Source organism: Oncorhynchus masou, chromosome 22, assembly GCF_036934945.1.
Source record: "Oncorhynchus masou masou isolate Uvic2021 chromosome 22, UVic_Omas_1.1, whole genome shotgun sequence".
NCBI classification, from domain to species: domain Eukaryota; kingdom Metazoa; phylum Chordata; class Actinopteri; order Salmoniformes; family Salmonidae; genus Oncorhynchus; species Oncorhynchus masou.
This window is the reverse complement of record NC_088233.1, coordinates 14,031,492-14,051,172: the sequence shown is the minus strand read 5'-3', so window position 1 is coordinate 14,051,172 and position 19,681 is coordinate 14,031,492. Positions and strand designations below refer to the sequence as shown.

At 44.9% G+C, this 19,681-nt stretch overlaps 1 protein-coding gene across 1 annotated transcript in view; it reads left to right on the top strand.

Annotated features, from left to right (window-relative positions):
- The window catches only part of poc1b (POC1 centriolar protein B), a 61,937-nt gene extending 42,967 nt beyond the window's left edge, over positions 1–18,970 (top strand). The window contains exons 11-12 of the mRNA XM_064929343.1: positions 17,579–17,821; positions 18,048–18,970. Coding sequence (XP_064785415.1) covers positions 17,579–17,821; positions 18,048–18,221 — 417 coding nt within the window. The 3' untranslated portion in view covers positions 18,222–18,970. The remainder of the gene's footprint in view (positions 1–17,578; positions 17,822–18,047) is intronic.
- Positions 18,971–19,681: the final 711 nt, after the last annotated feature.

Below are 19,681 nucleotides of genomic sequence, written 5' to 3'. Positions count from 1 at the left end.
AAGAAGTTTGTTTTTTGCCAATTTTAACCGCACACTTGTTGTTTGTGTACATGGATTTATAATGTCTTGTTTTACCCCCAACACCACCACCTTCCATCAATGTGTATAGCAGACCCTCGTGCCAAATTGAGTCGAAGGCATTTTTGAAACAAAGCATGAGAAGACTTTGCCTTTGTTTTGGTTTGTCTCTATCTATTATCTCTCTCCCCTCTCTGTACTGTATATTCTTTCTCCACTCTCTCTACTGTATATTCTCTCTCCCCTCTCTCTACTGTATATTCTCTCTCCCCTCTCTCTACTGTATATTCTCTCTCCCCTCTCTCTACTGTCTTATCTCTCTCCCCTCTCTCTACTGTCTCTTATCTCTCTCCCCTCTCTCTACTGTCTATTATCTCTCTCCCCTCTCTCTACTCTCTATTATCTCTCTCCCCTCTCTCTACTGTCTTATCTCTCTCTCCCCTCTCTCTACGGTCTATTATCTCTCTCTTCCCTCTCTCTACTGTCTATTATCTCTCTCCCCTCTCTCTACTGTCTATTATCTTTCTCCCCTCTCTCTACTGTCTTATCTCTCTCTCCCCTCTCTCTACGGTCTATTATCTCTCTCTCCCCTCTCTCTACTGTCTATTATCTCTCTCTCTCCCCTCTTTCATATGGTGAGGGTTGAACCATCACACAGGCTAAATGTCAGGGAAACGATGGAGTTGTAAAGAAGTTTGAATCGCACGTTGTAGGAAATGTAGTATTTGATGTCTAAATTGGTACAATTGGGTTATGTTACTTATCACACAAGGCTTGTAGTTCCTCATGTACTAGGGCATCAAAATAAACTACCATGATACCACTTCTCACCTGGTGCATTCTCTGTGTGACTTTGTTGGCATCATGCTTGTTTATAATAATACATGACGGTCTATTGTCTCACCTCCTGGCCCTCTTTTCAATTTGGAAGATAGCTGGGACAGTGAAGTGCATGTAGTGTTATTAGTGATTGACCACTAGCCAAGGAACAGGTCAGGGAACATTTACTACTGTATGTCTGTAGGAGCTGTGTTACGGTCATGGGTAGATAAGCTGCATCTTATGTCAAATTGTCGTAAAAAATTGAAATGTTTTTCATTTTAGCAAACCGTAACCCTTTTCCCTTTAATATAATTATCCTAACCTGCTTTGTTTATTCTCTTAATCTGCATTCAAAAGTCAATTCTGGTCAATTCTGACATAAGCTGTATACTATCTAGTCAAAACCCTGTGTTACATGTCAGGTCATCACTACTAAAACACTCAGACACCAACAACATTTCACAACAAACACTCACATTTGTCAAAAACAAAATCTGTCAGTGAGCCAGTTGGCAAACTCAGACAGTTCACATTCAGGCTGTCTGAATTTACTGCCTATTATATAACAATAGAATGTAGCAGTTCGATGCCTGAGTTATGGGTTTATGGCATGCTTATGAGTAGCTATACGTGCTTATGTAGAAGTTCATAGGAAGTGTTGCTGGAATAACATTATCAATTGACTTAAGCTCCTTAATATTGGATGCAGCATTATGCAAGCTAACAGCAGCTAGCTCATTGGCTGGCCTTATAGTGACTCTAATATCTCTGACTACAGTACTTCTAAATATTTTGCGTCATTAAAAGCAGGGGGAATGCTCAAATGTGGGTTTAGTCATCTAACTGTGTGTGTGTGTGCGCCACAGACACACATACAGACATTGAGCCTATGGAAGGCCGTAATAATCAATTACCCGCGGGGAAGGAGTGCTGTGACATCAGGAGAGGAGGAGGCTGGGGAGAGGTTTGGCAGCAGCAGCAGAATGTCATTTCCTGCCCCTCATCCGCCTGGTAATGCCATGTTAATAGCTTCCTGCTCTGATGCATTACGGCACTGCTCGCTGCCTGCCGCCCGCCTCGCTCATCTGTGTCACACACACACACACACACAACAATTTGTATCTGCCACAGCCCGCCAGCTACTATTAGTCTACAAGGCTGACCTGAACCCAGCACTGTCTGCAACCCACACACACTATCTACTGTGTGTTTGCCTTTTTATGTAAAACCACGTTACCACTCCCCCTCATCTCTCGTTCTCTCTTCTGCTGTGGCAGACCTGGTATTGTTATTGAAAAACATCTCCAGATGGGTGTCTACCAACAGCTTGAGACAGTTTCTTCCTATGTGCTTTGAATTCTAGGTAAAGCATCATGGTTGGCTTCCAATATGGAATAGTGTCCACTTATTACAACAATGTTTCTTTAATGTTTTTATGCATAACATACATCCTATTGTCAAGTTTTGGTACGTTAGCATTGAGGCATTATGACAACATTTTGATTTATAATGATTACAATACTATCTGCACTAAAAGTCTCTTGATATTTTTGCTGTCAGAGTAGCCAACCTGACATACAACACATCACAGGCTCGGAGCAGGCTGAGGCTCAGCAAAAGGGGCTGTTATGTCAATGTTGTTGGATTTGAAATACACTCCACGGTATGATTAAAACAGCACAGCAGTCACTGACAACGAGTGTGACTCACCTCTCTCTCTCTTTCTCTCTAGTTTCAGTCACTACATTGTTGCCCTGTTTCAACCCATATAGGTGCTAGATAGATGGATACACTCACAGAACGAGACCTGTGTGTGAGACGAGACAACTCGGCCTCTGATATTCCTGGTGTGTTTGCGTGAGACTGGTGAGCGGGGGTGTCGCCCTGCAGGACGTTTAACCTCCACTTCCCTTCACGATGACTCGTCATTGGCGTACTGTTATGTTAGAAAGACCAGGATGCTGGGTTGGTGTCCTAGATCCCTCCTACACACACAGTCACAACCAAACAACCTAGGGTATGTCTCAAATGGCACGCTATTCACTATATAGTGCGCTACATTTGACCAGGGCCCATCCAAAGTAGTGCACTATATATGAAATAGGGTGTCGTTTCGTACACAGCCACACTGAAGCATCTATTTGAATTCTGCCGCCACTGGCAGGCATATCAACAACACAATAACAACCTCTCCAACTAACCGAGGTTATTGAATGAATGAGCTGTCAATGGAGCTGAAATGAGCTTGGATTAGTCTCTGCTGCACAGAGACCTGTCTCGTTAACTTTTAACACTCTGACCTCTGTCAACGGCACACAAACATCAACAATAACGACCGCTACAATTTGAAGTGAAGCAATAGGCTACCTGGTGAATGTTTTGAAAGCAGCTATTTGTAGGTATGCACTCCATATCCTGTCCTTTTTTAACCTGCACCTCTGTATGGTTAACAACATCATACATGTTAACAATGGCAGCCTCAGACACAACTTTACAATTAAACCCATGTAGTTATTGAGTAGCATATAGTACTGTTAATCCCAGTTGCATCAATCCCTTCTTCTTGAACCATGCCTGGCCGACCCATGCCTGGCCGACGCATGCCTGGCCGACCCATGCCTGGCCGACCCATGCCTGGCCGACCCATGCCTGGCCGACGCATGCCTGGCCGACGCATGCCTGGCCGACCCATGCCTGGCCGACCCATGCCTGGCCGACCCATGCCTGGCCGACGGTTGACATCTGGAAACACTATATATACAAAAGTATGCGGACACCCCTTCAAATGAGTGGATTCGGCTATTTCAGCCGCACCCATGCTGACATATGAAATCGAGCACACAGCCATGCAATCACCATATACCAACATTGGCAGTAGAATGGCCCGTACTGAAGAGCTCAGTGACTTTCAATGTGGCACAGTCATAGGATGCCACCTTTCCAACAAGTCAGTCCGTCAAATTTCTGCCCTGCTGAGCTGTTCGTGCTGTTATTGTGAAGTGGAAAAGTTTAGGAGCAACAACGGCTCAGCTGTGAATTGGTAGGCCACACAAGCTCACAGAACGGGGTCCCCCAAGTGCTGAAGAGCTTAGCGCCTAAAAATCGTATGTCCTCGGTTGCAATACTCACTACCGAGTTCCAAACTGCACAATAACTGTTCGTCGGGAGCTTCATGAAATGGGTTTCCATGGCCGAGCAGTCTCACACAAGCCTAAGATCACCATGCGCAATGTTAAGCGTCGGCTGGAGTGGTGTAAAGTGTTCTCTAGAATGAAGAATCACGCTTCACCATCTGGCAGTCCGACGGACAAATACGGATTTGATGGATGCCAGGAGAACACTACCTGCCGCAGGCATAGTGCCAAGTTTAAAGTTTGGTGGAGGAGGAATAATGGTCAGTGGTTGTTTTTCATGGTTCTAGCTAGGCCCCTTAGTTCCAGTGAAGGGAATTCTTAATGCTACAGCATACAATTACATTCTAGATGATTCTGTGCTTCCAACTGTGTGGCAACAGTTTGAGGAAGGGCCTTTCCTGTTTCAGCATGACGATGCCCCCGTGAATAAAGCGATGTCTGTACAGAAATGGTTTGTCGAGATTGGTGTGGAAGAACTTGACTGGCCTGCACAGCCCTGACCTCAACCCCATCAAACACCTTTGGGATGAATTGGAACGCCGACTGCGAGCCAGGCCTAATCACCCAACATCAGTGCCCCACCTCACAAATGCTCTTGTAACTGAATGGAAGCAAGTACCTGCAGCAATGTTCCAACATCCAGTGGAATGCCTTCCCAGAAAAGTGGAGCATGGCAGCAGAGGGGGGACAAACTCCATATTAATGCCCATGATTTTGGAATGAGATGTTAGATGAGCAGTTAGTGTCCACATACTTTTACTCATGTTCTGTATAAACCTGAACAAAAACAATTACAATTCGACACAAATGACTAGCTCTGGATTGAAGAGCTGTGAAGAGATCTGGGTGGGTTGCCATGGTTATTTAGCAGTGCTCAAATCCACATCAGGACTCGTCCGCAAGTGTGCATACATCTTAGAGAGAGAATTGAATGGAGGGGTTGGTTCTGATGTTGAGAAGAGTAGCGTAATAATCGTCCACCTCGTTCCCTGGTAGCACTAACAACGTTTCTATCACCATAACAACGCTGCAAATGGGTAACAACATAACAGCCTGCATCGCTTTGTCTCAGGACAGATGCATGTTATGCTGTTACACAATATAAATGACAGCTGAACAATTTAGCATAGATCACAATGTCATAGCACATCTCATGTCCATGCAGTGTTGCTACATAAATGTTGCATCAAGGTTGATATTTGGTTGTGTTAATGCATTTCTCTCTCTGCAGGACGGTTCGTTGCTTCAGTAACACATGATCGTGCCCACCTCTCTTCATATTACTGGACTGCTTCATAGCTTTGGTAGCACAGTAACACATGGTCGTGCCCGCCTCTCTTCATATTACTGGACTGCTTCATAGCTTTGCTAGCACAGTAACACATGATCGTGCCCACCTCTCTTCATATTACTGGACTGCTTCATAGCTTTGCTAGCACAGTAACACATGGAACATGGTTACAACGGTACCAGTAGAGCACTGAGACATTCAGAGAAGCATACGCCTCCGCTGTGTTTCCAGTGTTGTAGTGTCTGTTCTCTGTTGGTGATGAGTCATCAGTCTTCTCTCAGTAAGAATGGGTGACATCTCATCCCTCCTTCCTCCAGAACTGGGTCAGAACACCTCTTCGCCTCATCTGTTCTCCCTTGTTTGACTGTCTGCATCTCTTCTGCCAAGATTCTCGCTCTCTCTTCCCTTCTCTCCTTCCTTTCCTATTCCCTTCTCTCCTTCCTCTCCTATTCCCTTCTCTCCTTCCTCTCCTATTCCCTTCTCTCCTTCCTCTCCTATTCCCTTCTCTCCTTCCTTTCCTATTCCCTTCTCTCCTTCCTCTCCTATTCCCTTCTCTCCTTCCTCTCCTATTCCCTTCTCTCCTTCCTCTCCTATTCCCTTCTCTCCTTCCTTTCCTATTCCCTTCTCTCCTTCCTCTCCTATTCCCTTCTCTCCTTCCTTTCCTATTCCCTTCTCTCCTTCCTCTCCTATTCCCTTCTCTCCTTCCTTTCCTATTCCCTTCTCTCCTTCCTCTCCTATTCCCTTCTCTCCTTCCTTTCCTATTCCCTTCTCTCCTTCCTCTCCTATTCCCTTCTCTCCTATTCCCTTCTCTCCTTCCTCTCCTATTCCCTTCTCTCCTTCCTCTCCTATTCCCTTCTCTCCTTCCTTTCCTATTCCCTTCTCTCCTTCCTTTCCTATTCCCTTCTCTCCTTCCTTTCCTATTCCCTTCTCTCCTTCCTCTCCTATTCCCTTCTCTCCTTCCTTTCCTATTCCCTTCTCTCCTTCCTCTCCTATTCCCTTCTCTCCTATTCCCTTCTCTCCCTCCTTTCCTATTCCCTTCTCTCCTTCCTTTCCTATTCCCTTCTCTCCTTCCTTTCCTATTCCCTTCTCTCCTTCCTCTCCTATTCCCTTCTCTCCTTCCTCTCCTATTCCCTTCTCTCCTTCCTTTCCTATTCCCTTCTCTCCTTCCTCTCCTATTCCCTTCTCTCCTATTCCCTTCTCTCCCTCCTTTCCTATTCCCTTCTCTCCTTCCTTTCCTATTCCCTTCTCTCCTTCCTTTCCTATTCCCTTCTCTCCTTCCTTTCCTATTCACGCTGCTGCTCCTTTTCAGGAATACTCTGTCTATCTTTCTCTACTGTTTACCATGTTGCCTTGGCATCAGAGTTCCCTTCACAGCATTTGTCTTGTCAGAGTTTTAGGTAGCCTACAGGGCAGCAATATGGAGATAAATACTAAGGCTACTTGTTCTCGATAAAAGAGGATGGTTACAATTTAAAGAGGGAGTTGTGCGCGTGTCCGTGAGATGGCGATACCAGTCCACCTGTCATTGAACCTTGACGGCTCAGTCAGTGCTGTTTTTATTAACGGGGCCGGTTGTTTACTGTTCCCATTCTCCCTCTGTGCCCCGTGCTACCTCCCTCAACCTGGTTACAATCACAACATGGCATAACCACTTAGTTGCACAGAGTTGCTTATAAAATGCAGTGCTGTCTTTATTTTTTATGGCATCTGTGGACAGGATATTTGAGCCCATGTGTGGGAGGACTCATTTCAGATGTCTGAGGCGAGAGGGAGGGAGAGAAAAGAGATACAGACTGAAAGAGGGCGGGATGGGCTGAGGGGGAGAGAGGGATAAAGAGGAAGTGGCCTCTTCTTCACAGCCACAAGACCCACCTCCGGTTTCCTCTTCTTTCAAAACAAGCTTTTCAAGAGAATAATTGACTTCATAAAAAACCGACACAATATCATGTTAGATCACATCGGCTGGAGATGTTTGTGTTTGTGTGTGAGATTGAGATGTATAAATGTATACAATTTAGTGTGCGAGAATTTGTCTGTGTACATGCACACGGTTGTATTTGTGCGCTTTTGTTTGCATGACAGAGGATGAGGGCAATGGGCAGCCTAGCTGTACTGTAAAAGGATCCCTCCATCCGCTCTGCTGCCCAGACTGTTAATATGTAGAACCCAACAGGAAATAGAGCTTTAGATCCCTCTGAGCCTCACCTGACTTGGTGACAGGGGACAGCTGTGGCTTGTCCCAACACAGGAAATGGCCTACTTTAACAGGACACCATATTTTGACATCACCCCAGCAGCCAGCCAGCCAGAACTATGACTGTATCCCAAAATGGCACCTTATTCCCTACATAGTGAACTACTTTTGACCAAAGCCCTGTGGGTTCTGGTCAAAAGTAGTACACTAAATTGGGAATATGGTACCATTTGGGAACGCAGAGCATAAAGCTATTTATTCACCCTGAGGTGACTACGTACTTGTTATGCAGTCTAAATAACAATCCACTAACTGCAGGACAAGAGAAACTTAGGGTGTTGTTGTTCTGTTAGCTAAAATTAGATCTAGATTTTGTACTGTATTACAGATATTATATAGCAAGGTTAGTTAACCTCTTACATCTATGGGGGCGCTATTTCATTTTTGGATGAAAAACGTTCCCGTTTTAAACAAGATATTTTGTCACAAAAAGATGCTCGACTATGCATATAATTGATAGCATTCGAAAGAAAACACTCTGACGTGTCCAGAAATACCAAGATATTCTCTGTGCGTGCCCTAGAACGGGAGCTTCAGGCAAAACCAAGATGAGATGGCATCCAGGAAATGACAATGGAAAACAGAGCCTCAAAAATCCTTGTCTCCTCATATGGCTGTGAATGCGAGAGGAATGAGCCTGCCCTTTCTGTCGTTTCCCCAAGGTGTCTGCAGCATTGTGACGTATTTGTAGGCAGATCATTGGAAGATTGACCATAAGAGACCACATTTACCAGGTGTCCGCCCGGTGTCCTGCGCCGAAATTGGTGCGCAAAAGTCACCTGCCAGAATTTTTCCATGCGATACAGAGAGGAAAGCAAGCTTCCACGAACTGCATATCAATGAAGAGATATGTGAAAAAACACGTTGAGGATTGATTCCAAACAACGTTTGCCATGTTTCGGTCGATATTATGTAGTTAATCCGGAAAAAGTTTTACGTTGTAGGTGACTGAATTTTCGGTTCGTTTCGGTAGCCAGACGCAATGTAGAAAACGGAACGATTTCTCCTACACACAGACGCTTTCAGGAAAAACTGCGCATTTGGTATGTAACTGAGAGTCTCCTCATTGAAAACATCAGAAGCTCTTCAAAGGTAAATGATTTTATTTATTTGGTTATCTGGTTTTTGTGAAAATGTTGCGTGCTAAATGCTACTCAAAATGCTATGCTAGCTTTGCATACTCTTACACAAATTAGTCAATTTCTATGGTTCAAAAGCATATTTTGAAAATCTGAGATGACAGTGTTGTTAAGAAAAGGCTAAGCTTGAGAGCAGACGCATTATTTTCATTTTATTTGCGATTTTCAGAAATCGTTAACGTTGCGTTATGCTAATGAGCCTGAGGCTTTTGTCACAAACCCGGATCCGGGATGGGGAGTTTCAAGAAGTTAATGAAGGATATGTTGGGCACTAATATGAACAAAGCAAGCTAAGCAGCCTAGCTGTAATTGGTTCTATTCCCCTGGCCATCTTATCCTGGTGGTAGCTGAAAACATGGTAAAGTTCGTGTGTATCCTGATGATGGTAGCTGAAAACATGGTAAAGTTAGTGTGTATCCTGATGGTGGTAGCTGAAAACATGGTAAAGTTAGTGTGTATCCTGATGGTGGTAGCTGAAAACATAGTGGTATCCTGAAGCTGAAAACATGGTAAAGTTAGTGTGTATCCTGATGATGGTAGCTGAAAACATGGTAAAGTTAGTGTGTATCCTGATGGTGGTAGCTGAAAACATGGTAAAGTTAGTGTGTATCCTGGTGGTGGTAGCTGAAAACATGGTAAAGTTAGTGTGTATCCTGATGGTGGTAGCTGAAAACATGGTAAAGTTAGTGTGTATCCTGATGATGGTAGCTGAAAACATGGTAAAGTTAGTGTGTATGGGTGAGAAGAAGAGGGATCGGTCTCTGAATGGCCATTGGTTGGTGGTGGGTTAAATAAAGAAAAAACTATGCATTAAAAATCCTGCTACATTGAGGTTTTGTCTTTCATTATTTTTTATCTGCCGTTAGGCCCTCAAGCTTAGGCTACGTACTAACTGTAGCATGTCAAATACACACTTTTACATATGGGGCCACCCATATGTAAAAGTAGTGGCCCCAGCCGACTTGTAAGTCGCTTTGGACAAAAGCGTCTGCTAAATGGGATATATTATTATTATATTTATTATATTACACCAATTGACAAATGCTTTTGGGAACTTTACGTCGATCCGCTGAGGCAAAAAGGAAAATGTAGGATTTTAATTCAATAAGAGAAAAGCTGTGAAACAGAGTTCAAAATGAATAGAAGGGCCAGAACATTAGTCTAATGTTTGGTGAAGTGGTAAAAGATGATGATAGCAGTGTTATGTGTGATGATTTGTGAGGCGCTATACAAATTCTACAGTCACAAGATGGAGACTTCAAAATGACAAGTCGAGGTAACTGTACTGTTCAGATGGGTTAAATGGAATTAGTAGCCTATATGAAATCTGGACACCGACTGTAGGTCTATAGCCTCTCACATATCCTAATATTATAATAACTCCTGAAGAATTAAGCATTTCTTGCAGTAAAAATATAAACCTAATGTAAATTTTGACTCCGGAACAGGAGTGGAAAAATCTGATTTATTTCATTAATCTGAGAGAATGAGTGTGCGTTTAGGGACCATCTGTAAAGGTGGCTGATTAGTATTTCAACCACACAAAATATGCATCTAAACTGAAGAAATCACGTTGTGTCGTTTCAATAGCTTTTAATTTCCTTAAAACCGGTCAAACAGATGTCATTTGGACATTTTACATGGAAAATGTTTCCAATTGTAAAAAATAAATAAATAGCATTTTCTCCCCGTTCCCTAAACGTCTTCGTTGGGTGAGAGAAGCAGAGATAAAAAAGAAAACAAACTTTACCGATAATTCTATCAATTTATTACATTATTCTAATGCGTAAACGTTTACTTAGTCTTCTAGAGCAACAAGCACTGACCGAAGAGAAGCTGCATGAATCTAATTATAGACAAGATGACATTATAAGCAGAAACAGGCTTATCTAAAAAGGCCTGTCAAAATAGTTCTGCCATCCGTATTTTCTATGTTCGCAGGTTAGGGTCGGGTGCTGACCTCAGATTTTCACTTTATCACAGAGTCGGGCTGTAGCAACTGCGGGTGAACAAACCGCTGACCCGCGTATCTCACACACACAGACTGACTGAGGCCAGAGAGCAGACACTTTTAGCCTGGCCAGCCAGCTCTCCTCCAGCAGACCTTGGTTCAAATTATTTGAAATACTTTAGCTGGAGTTGATTGAGCTTGCCTGTGGCATTGCAACCAATAGAAAAATCCTGAAAGTGTTAACCCTGCCCACCTAGCACTACAGGTGTGCTAAAACAGTGGTTTTGAAACCACTTTTTAAATTATTTTATTATTTTTTACACGTGGCCCCCTTTCCAGCATTGGGGAACATCCCGCGTGCCACGTCGATTTCGATGGGCACAAGCACTGTTCATGACACACTGTTTACACCCCTCTTGTTGGTGGAGAGAATTTTGCAGGTTTAAAGCTTATTTCCAGCAGTTCTACACATTTCGTCATGGGGTGCAAAGAAAATGTTGCAGTTTTAAAGCACATTTCTTGGAAGTCTATACATTTTGCCCTGTCTAATGTGTATTCATGTGATATTTGAGTGACAAAAAAAAGTTTAAAAGTTAGCTGACATGGGCTAGTTGATTTCAGACATTTCTGACACGTTATAAATATAAATTACTAACATGACAAGAGGAACTAATAATGCACTACCTGGTTTTGAAATTACACCCTGTTGGCACCGTCCTCTGTCCCCCCCCCCCCAAAGTTTGAGAACTACTAGGCTAAAACAAACGCTCAAGTATTTGAAAGACCCAAAATAGTATTTGAACCAAGGTACTCATTGCTACGAACTCACACAAACGCTTTGATCTCCAAGACTCATAAAGGAAGATGGTCAAAATGACTGCAGTGTGTGAGACAGAACCTGGGTGGAGTCAGGGGACATGATGCCTCCTTTGATTTCCATAAGGATTTCAAATCCAAATAAGTGTGGTGTTCGCGTACACAGTTTAGGAGATGTTATAGTGGGTTCATTGAAATGCTTTTTACTAGCTCTTAACAGTGCAGTAAATTGTCAAACAAATGCACAAATAATCAAAACTAGAAACAAGAAATCAAGAATGTCAGAACGAATCCAATTAACAACCCATTTCCTTGTTCTCTGAGGCTGACTAATGGTGTTACCATGGCATCCTGTGACGAGGAAATGTTCTCTTCCCCATCAGCAGGCGGACAGAGAGTAGCAGCCCTCTGCTCTACTTGCCTATGTGTTTATAGGGGAAGGGAATGGAGAAATGTGGACTGAGGACACGCACGTGCACACACACAAAACCTTGCATTTTTCTCTCTTTAATATCTGTGTATGATATACTGTACCAGTCAAAAGTTTGGACACACCTACTCATTCAAGGGTTTTTCTTTATTTGTACTATTTTCTACCTTGTACCGTAATAGTGAAGACATCGAAACTATGAAATAATACATGGAGTCATGTAGTAACCAAAAAAGTGTTAAACAAATCTAAATATATTTGAGATTCTTAAAAGTAGCCACCCTTTGCCTTGACAGCTTTGCACACTCTTGGCATTCTCTCAACCAGCTTCATGAGGTAGTCACCTGGAATGCATTTCAATTAACAGGTGTTCCTTGTTAAAAGTTAATTTGTGGAATTTCTTTCCTCGATGCGTTTGAACCAATCAGTTGTGTTGTGACAAGGTAGGGGTGGTATGCAGAAGATAGCCCTGTTTGGTAAAAGACCAAGTCCAGATTATGGAAAAAACAGCTCAAGTAAGCAAAGAGAAATGACAGTCCATCATTTACTTTAAGACATGAAGGTCAGTCAATCCAGAAAAAGTTGAACTTTTTAAAGTTTCTTCTAGTGCAGTCGCGAAAACCATCACGAGCTTTGATTAAACTAGCTCGCATGAGGACTGCCACAGGAAATGAAGACCCAGAGTTACTCTGCTGCAGAGGATAAGTTCATTAGTGTTACCAGCCTCATAAATATCAGCCCAAATAAATGCTTCAGAGTTCAAGTAACAGACACATCTCAACATCAACTGTTCAGAGGAGACTGTGTGAATCAGGCCTTCATGGTCATTTTTTTTGCAAAGAAACCACTACTAAAGGACACCAATAAGAAGAAGAGACTTACTTGTGCCAAGAAACACGAGCAATGGACATTAGACCATTAGACCAGTGGAAGTCCAAATTTGAGATTTTTGTTTCCGACCTCCGTATCTTTGTGAGACGCAGAGTAGGTGTACGGATGTTCTCCGCATATGTGGTTCCCACTGTGACGCATGCAGGAGGTGTGGTTGTGCTTTGCTGGAGACACTGTCTGTGATTTAGAGTTCAAGGCACACTTAACCAGCATGGCTACCACAGCATTCTGCAGCAATACGCCATCCCATTCTTCACAATCACCCGCCCTCAACCCATTTTAGGTGGTTTGGGATGAGTTGGACCACAGAGTGAAGGAAAAACAGCCAACAAGTGCTCAGCATATGTGGAAACATAATCAAGACAGTTGGGAAAGCATTCCAGGTGAAGCTGGTTGAGAGAATGCTAATAGTGTGCAAAACTGTGAAAGGGTGGCTACTTTGAATAATCTCACATTTAAATATATTTTGACATTAACACTTTTTGATTACTACTTGATTCCATATGTGTTATTTCATAGTTTTGATGTCTTCAATATTATTTTACAATGTAGAAAATAGTAAAAAATTAGGAAAACCCTGGAATGAGTAGGTGTGTCCAAACTTTTGACCAGTTGTGTATGTGTGTTTATTTATTTATCTATTTTCCTTTAATCTATCTAACACTTTAGTCAACAACTCAATCAAACTAGTTTGGTAACATGGCATGTTAGCTGTCTAAATCCACAAGAGAAAGTAAGAAATCAACTTACCCCCCCTAACAACAACACTATAATTGTATATTTGCTGTGCTATATATCCCACAGCAACAACAGACACAGCCTATAACAATTATTCTGATTGTTTCTTCTCTCTCAGACCACTCTGCTGGAGTAGCTCATAAATATAGAATGAGTACCAAATGGCACCCTTTATTCCCTTTATAGTGCATTTCTTTAGACCAGGTCCCATAGGGTATTCATCAACAGTAGTGCAGTGCATAGGGAATAGTCTGTCATTTTAGACGTACTCATTTCTAATCGTCTGGGTGAGATGGAGAGGCTGGCTAGTGGCTGGCGAGGACAGGGAGCTAAATGAATTGGTCATTGGCATTAATTGGGTACACTGCTGGCGCTGGCTGTCCACCTGTGTCCACTTCAAAATCTGGGACAGAGTGTTCACTGTAGACAGAGTGGCATGACCTTATATGGGCTGAAGATGCTACTAATGGAAACATCACAAGCCTTAAAAAAAACGTTGTAAACAATTACGTATCTAATATTGCTATACATTATCCATTTCTGAGAATAGACTCTGTCAATGACACTTGCTTAGGGAGCTGATATTAAAACAGTACTCTTACCCTTTACCCGCGGGTATGTTACAGAATATTATGCCAGCCCTTCTGTAATAGTAACAGATAACGGCCTTCAGTTGTCAACCTCAGGATTGAAGTTTTCATAATATTACATACTAACACTGTGGTATCAGACCAAGTGTTACAGTGGTATCAGACAGACTGTGCTCCAGCTCTGTTATCTATCTGGGAATGGTTCTGTAGTTTGATTAAAGTTTCTGTTCGCCCACTCTTCTCCCACCGACCAACCGAACAGACAGCCGAGCTGGCAGAATGCCACCGATGGCCTTGCTTGCTGTGGCAATGAGCCGTGTCTCGCCATTCCACATGACATGGCAAATGAGCACAGTGTGTGTGTTTAGTGATTGACACATGGTATGCTGCCTCTTAATGTCTGATTGCTCTCCAACTTCCTGCAAGAGAAGGGAAAGACGCAAGAGGAAGCGAAAAGAGAGATGGATGGAGTCAGGTCTGGGTCTGCTGAGCATTAATGAACACAACAGATGTTGCCCAGATGCGGCCCAGGGGGGGTCAGAGAGAGAGAACCCGAGAGAGGGGGGAGAAGGGAGGGGAAAAGCGAGATAGAAAGGAGTCCAGTTGGAGTCCCTCTTCACACACTGACAGCTTTGTTCACCTCCAGTCAGGACCAAGCCCTCCTTCCTCTCCCTTCCACCCTCTTCTCCCCCCCAAGACTCTTTGATGTAAGTGCACAGGAAACAAGGCAGGAATCGATTCCTCCATGCATTAAGCCCCCACTCACCACCTCCTTCCTCTCCTCTTGTCTCATTCCTTCTCTTTATCTCTATCTCCTCGCCCCTGTACCTCCCTTACCCTGCCCAGGAAGCTCGCTAGCACGTTGTTTTTGTCTGTGTCCATGTGTATGTGTATTGTATGGGGCCGTTGGAGCACAGGGACACATCTTGTCTGTATCTTTGTCTGTGTGCTAGCAGTGATCTGACGTCTGTGTGTTGGAGCAACATTGTAGATCGTGTTGATCCTTGTCTGTCTGCGTGGTCTTGGGTTGTGTTTCCAAAGCAGGAACACGTGAGCCTGCTTTGAGTAATGAAATTCCTTTTGAATAAAATGTATGAAATGCAATGATTTACTGTCTCTAAGGACGGGCCGCAGCTAGTTTCTATTGTTTATCTTGCTTCAGGAGGTATGGATTTGGTCTCAGAATATGTAGGAAAGTTCTCCAACTCGTTGACCCTGTTTTTGAACTGTTTGCCTGTTTTATTAGGAGCCAATACGATGAGCCCTCCCTTTCCTGTAGTCCACAATCAACTCTGTTGTCTTGTAGAAGGAGAGGTTATTGTCCTGGCACCACATTGCCAGGTCACTAACCTCTAACCCTATAGGCTGTCTCATCGTCGTCGGTTATCAGGCCTACCACCGTCGTGTCGTCATCAACCTTAATAGTGGTGTTGGAGTCGTGCGTAGCCACGCAGTCGTGGGTGAACAGGGAGTACTGGAGGGGACTAAGCACGCATCCCCGAGAGGCCCCTGTGTTGAAGGTCAGCGTGGCGGATATGTTGTTGCTAACCTTTACCACCTGAGGGCGGCCCATTAGGAAGTCCAGGATCCAGTTGCAGAGGGAGGTGTTCAGTCTCAGGGTCCTTAGCTTAGTGATGAGCTTGGAGGACACTATTGTATTGAACGCTGAGCTATAGTCAATGAACAGCATACTCACGTAGGTGTTCCTCTTGTCCAGGTGGGAGAGAGCAGTGTGGAGTGTATCTGTGGATCTGTTGCGGTGATTTGGAGTGGGTCCAGGTTTCTGAGATGATGGTTTTATGTGAGCCATGACCAGCCTTTTTAAAGCATTTCATGGCTACGGACGTGAGTGCTACGTGAGGGTGATTGTCTTTTAGAGATGTTACTTTGGCCTTCTTGGGCACAGTCTCTCTCCTCTCATCGTCTCAGTTCCTCTACTGTAAAAACATTATTGGCCAGAGGGAGGGATGTAGAGTGGGAGGGGAGAGAGACTGGCTAGGCTTTACAGCTTATATGATTCATGAACTAACACATTTGCAATGTTTTTTTCATTAGCATTACTGTTGTAACCACTTCCTCTATGTCAGGGCTTCCCAACCGGCAGCAGTCCGGGCTTCCCAACTGGCATCAGTCCGGGCTTCCCAACTGGCAGCAGTCAGGTCTTCCCAACTGACAGCAGTCAGGTCTTCCCAACTGACAGCAGTCAGGTCTTCCCAACTGACAGCAGTCAGGTCTTCCCAACTGACAGCAGTCAGGTCTTCCCAACTGACAGCAGTCCGGGCTTCCCAACTGGCAGCAGTCCGGGCTTCCCAACTGACAGCAGTCAGGTCTTCCCAACTGACAGCAGTCAGGTCTTCCCAACTGGCAGCAGTCCGGGCTTCCCAACTGACAGCAGTCAGGTCTTCCCAACTGACAGCAGTCAGGTCTTCCCAACTGACAGCAGTCAGGTCTTCCCAACTGACAGCAGTCCGGGCTTCCCAACTGACAGCAGTCAGGGCTTCCCAACTGACAGCAGTCAGGTCTTCCCAACTGACAGCAGTCCGGGCTTCCCAACTGACAGCAGTCAGGTCTTCCCAACTGACAGCAGTCAGGTCTTCCCAACTGACAGCAGTCCGGGCTTCCCAACTGACAGCAGTCAGGGCTTCCCAACTGACAGCAGTCAGGTCTTCCCAACTGACAGCAGTCAGGTCTTCCCAACTGACAGCAGTCCGGGCTTCCCAACTGGCAGCAGTCCGGGCTTCCCAACTGACAGCAGTCAGGGCTTCCCAACTGACAGCAGTCAGGTCTTCCCAACTGACAGCAGTCAGGTCTTCCCAACTGACAGCAGTCAGGTCTTCCCAACTGACAGCAGTCCGGGCTTCCCAACTGGCAGCAGTCAGGGCTTCCCAACTGGCAGCAGTCCGGGCTTCCCAACTGACAGCAGTCAGGGCTTCCCAACTGACAGCAGTCAGGTCTTCCCAACTGACAGCAGGCCGGGCTTCCCAACTGACAGCAGTCAGGGCTTCCCAACTGACAGCAGTCAGGGCTTCCCAACTGACAGCAGTCAGGTCTTCCCAACTGACAGCAGTCCTGGCTTCCCAACTGACAGCAGTCCGGGCTTCCCAACTGACAGCAGTCCGGGCTTCCCAACTGACAGCAGTCCGGGCTTCGCAACTGACAGCAGTCCGGGCTTCCCAACTGACAGCATTCCGGGCTTCCCAACTGACAGCAGTCCGGGCTTCCCAACTGACAGCAGTCAGGGCTTCCCAACTGACAGCAGTCAGGTCTTCCCAACCGGCATCAGTCAGGGCTTCCCAACTGACAGCAGTCAGGTCTTCCCAACTGACAGCAGTCAGGGCTTCCCAACCGGCATCAGTCAGGGCTTCCCAACTGGCAGCCTATGGCTGCAGTGCTTTGCAATGCTTTCCCTCACATTCAGTTGTGAGGTCCTTAAAGTTAATGTTCACTTCAAAATCAATCAAACCTGGTCAGCTGTTGCATTCACCCTCCCCTCTTTCTTTCAAGGCTGTCAACGGCCATGCAAACATTTTACCAGCACGGCGGATTGCCAGTACTAGCCTCAACCCCACTGAAGACTGCCACAGTAGTGGACAGGGTTCGACATCTGGGTCCCAGTCCGGGCAGATGGGAGGCCGGAGGGAGGAGGAACAGGGGATGACGTACCCTCTGGAGATGCGCTCAGACCTCCCCATGAACTTCAGCAGCACCCTGGAACGCATCGTCCAGCAGCTTGACGTCCTCACTCAGGTCAGTCCCTTAACTCTTAATCCAAATCTGGCAGCCCTGGCTAAACCACTTCATTTCAACCCAATCTGGCAACCGTAAAATACTTCCCAATCTGGCAACTCTATTGTAATGTTTATGAAAGAACAGCAGATGATACAGAGTTAGATGTTGAAATGAGTGATGTGTTGACATAGTCGTGAAAGACTTTTAGTCTAAAACTGGTGTGTGATCCTCTCCTACCCCATAGACTGTCTCTGTGTTGGAAGAGCGTCTCACCCTGACGGAGGACAAACTGAAGGAGTGTTTATTCAACCAGAGTCAGATCCTGTTGCAGGTGCGAGGGGAGGAGAAGGACCGAAGGAGAGAGAGGGTGGAGGAAGAGAGGGAAGGTGAGAGCGGATCCCCTGTCGCCTCAGCCTAAGGTCATCCACCTCCCTCTCCACAGACACACTCCTCCCTTTGACTTGGGTGTGTGTGTGTGTGTGTGTGTGTGTGTGTGGGTGGGGGTCCTTAACCTCCACCTTGGTGGTCTTTCTCAGGGGTCATTGTCTTAATCAAATCCTCCCTCTATCTCGCCACTCTTTTAAATATTATTCAATCCGACAGCACAGTGTGTCTGGGACACTTAAACCAAAGCTTTTTGGCTAGGGACTGGGGTGAGTTTTTGTACATATACCAGTGTGTGTGTATGTTCATCGGTGTGTGCGTGTGTGCGTTTGGAAGATCTTTGCGAGGCCCCTCCATAATGAAAGGTTGATGAAGGGGAGCGGAGGACAAGACAGCACAGCTGCAGCTATGAAAACAGCCGGTCTGTCTGTCTGTGGACAGTGTAGGGAGCAGAGCGTGCTGGGCCAGGCAGGGGCTCCCTTCACTGTCCAATTCCTCTGGTCTCCTTCTCCTGGGCAGGCCACCATAAACATGCTTTCCTTACACCTCTCTCCCTCTCGTATGTGTGTGTGTGTGTGCGTGCGTGCGTGCGTGCGTGCATGCGTCGCTATGGGTTCTTGTACTAGCATTTATTAGTAGAATCTATGCATTATGTCATGTGCTGATGAAGCGCCTGTGTGTGTGTGTATGACCATATACCCCCACTGTTGTATAGTGTACGGCATATTTTCTCATGCGTTTCCTTTCATACTATGAACTAAATAAATTGAACATATTGCACTGGCATGTCTCCATGTGTGTCATTTTCACATCAGCAGTTGCTATATAAAAGCCCACAAGTATCCAAAACTCACTCTGTTTCATGGTCCATCGACCCAGATCATGGGTTTTTCCACACAAAGTGCTTTACAGTAACCTTGCCTAGACCTCAAATGGCAAGCAGTAGCAGCAGAATCTACAAGTATACAGTCCGTGTCAGTTCCTCTGTGAAGCCAGTGGTCTTGTTGACTTTTCCAGCGACAGTCAAAGATGTGGATAGCACTGGAGTGGCCCCTCTTTATGAATACATATACAATAAATGTGTGTTTATCTCCATATCTACAGGGCATTCGGAAATCATTCAGACCCCTTCACTTTTTCCACATTTTGTTACATTACAGCCATATTTTAAAACTGATTTTTTTTCACTCATTAATTTACACACACTACCTCATATAATGACAAAGCAAAAACAGGTTGAGACATTTTTGCAAATGTATTAAAAATTAAAACTGAAATAACATTTACATAAGTATTCAGACTGTTTACTCAGTACTTAGTTGAAGCACCTTTGGCAGCGATTACAGCCTCGAGTCTTCTTGAGTATGATGCTTCAAGATTGGCACACCTGTATTTGGGGAGTTGCTCCAATTCTTCTCTGCAGATCCTCTCAAGCTCTATCAGGTTGGATGGGGAGCGTCGCTGCACAGCTATTTTCAGGTCTCTCCAGAGATG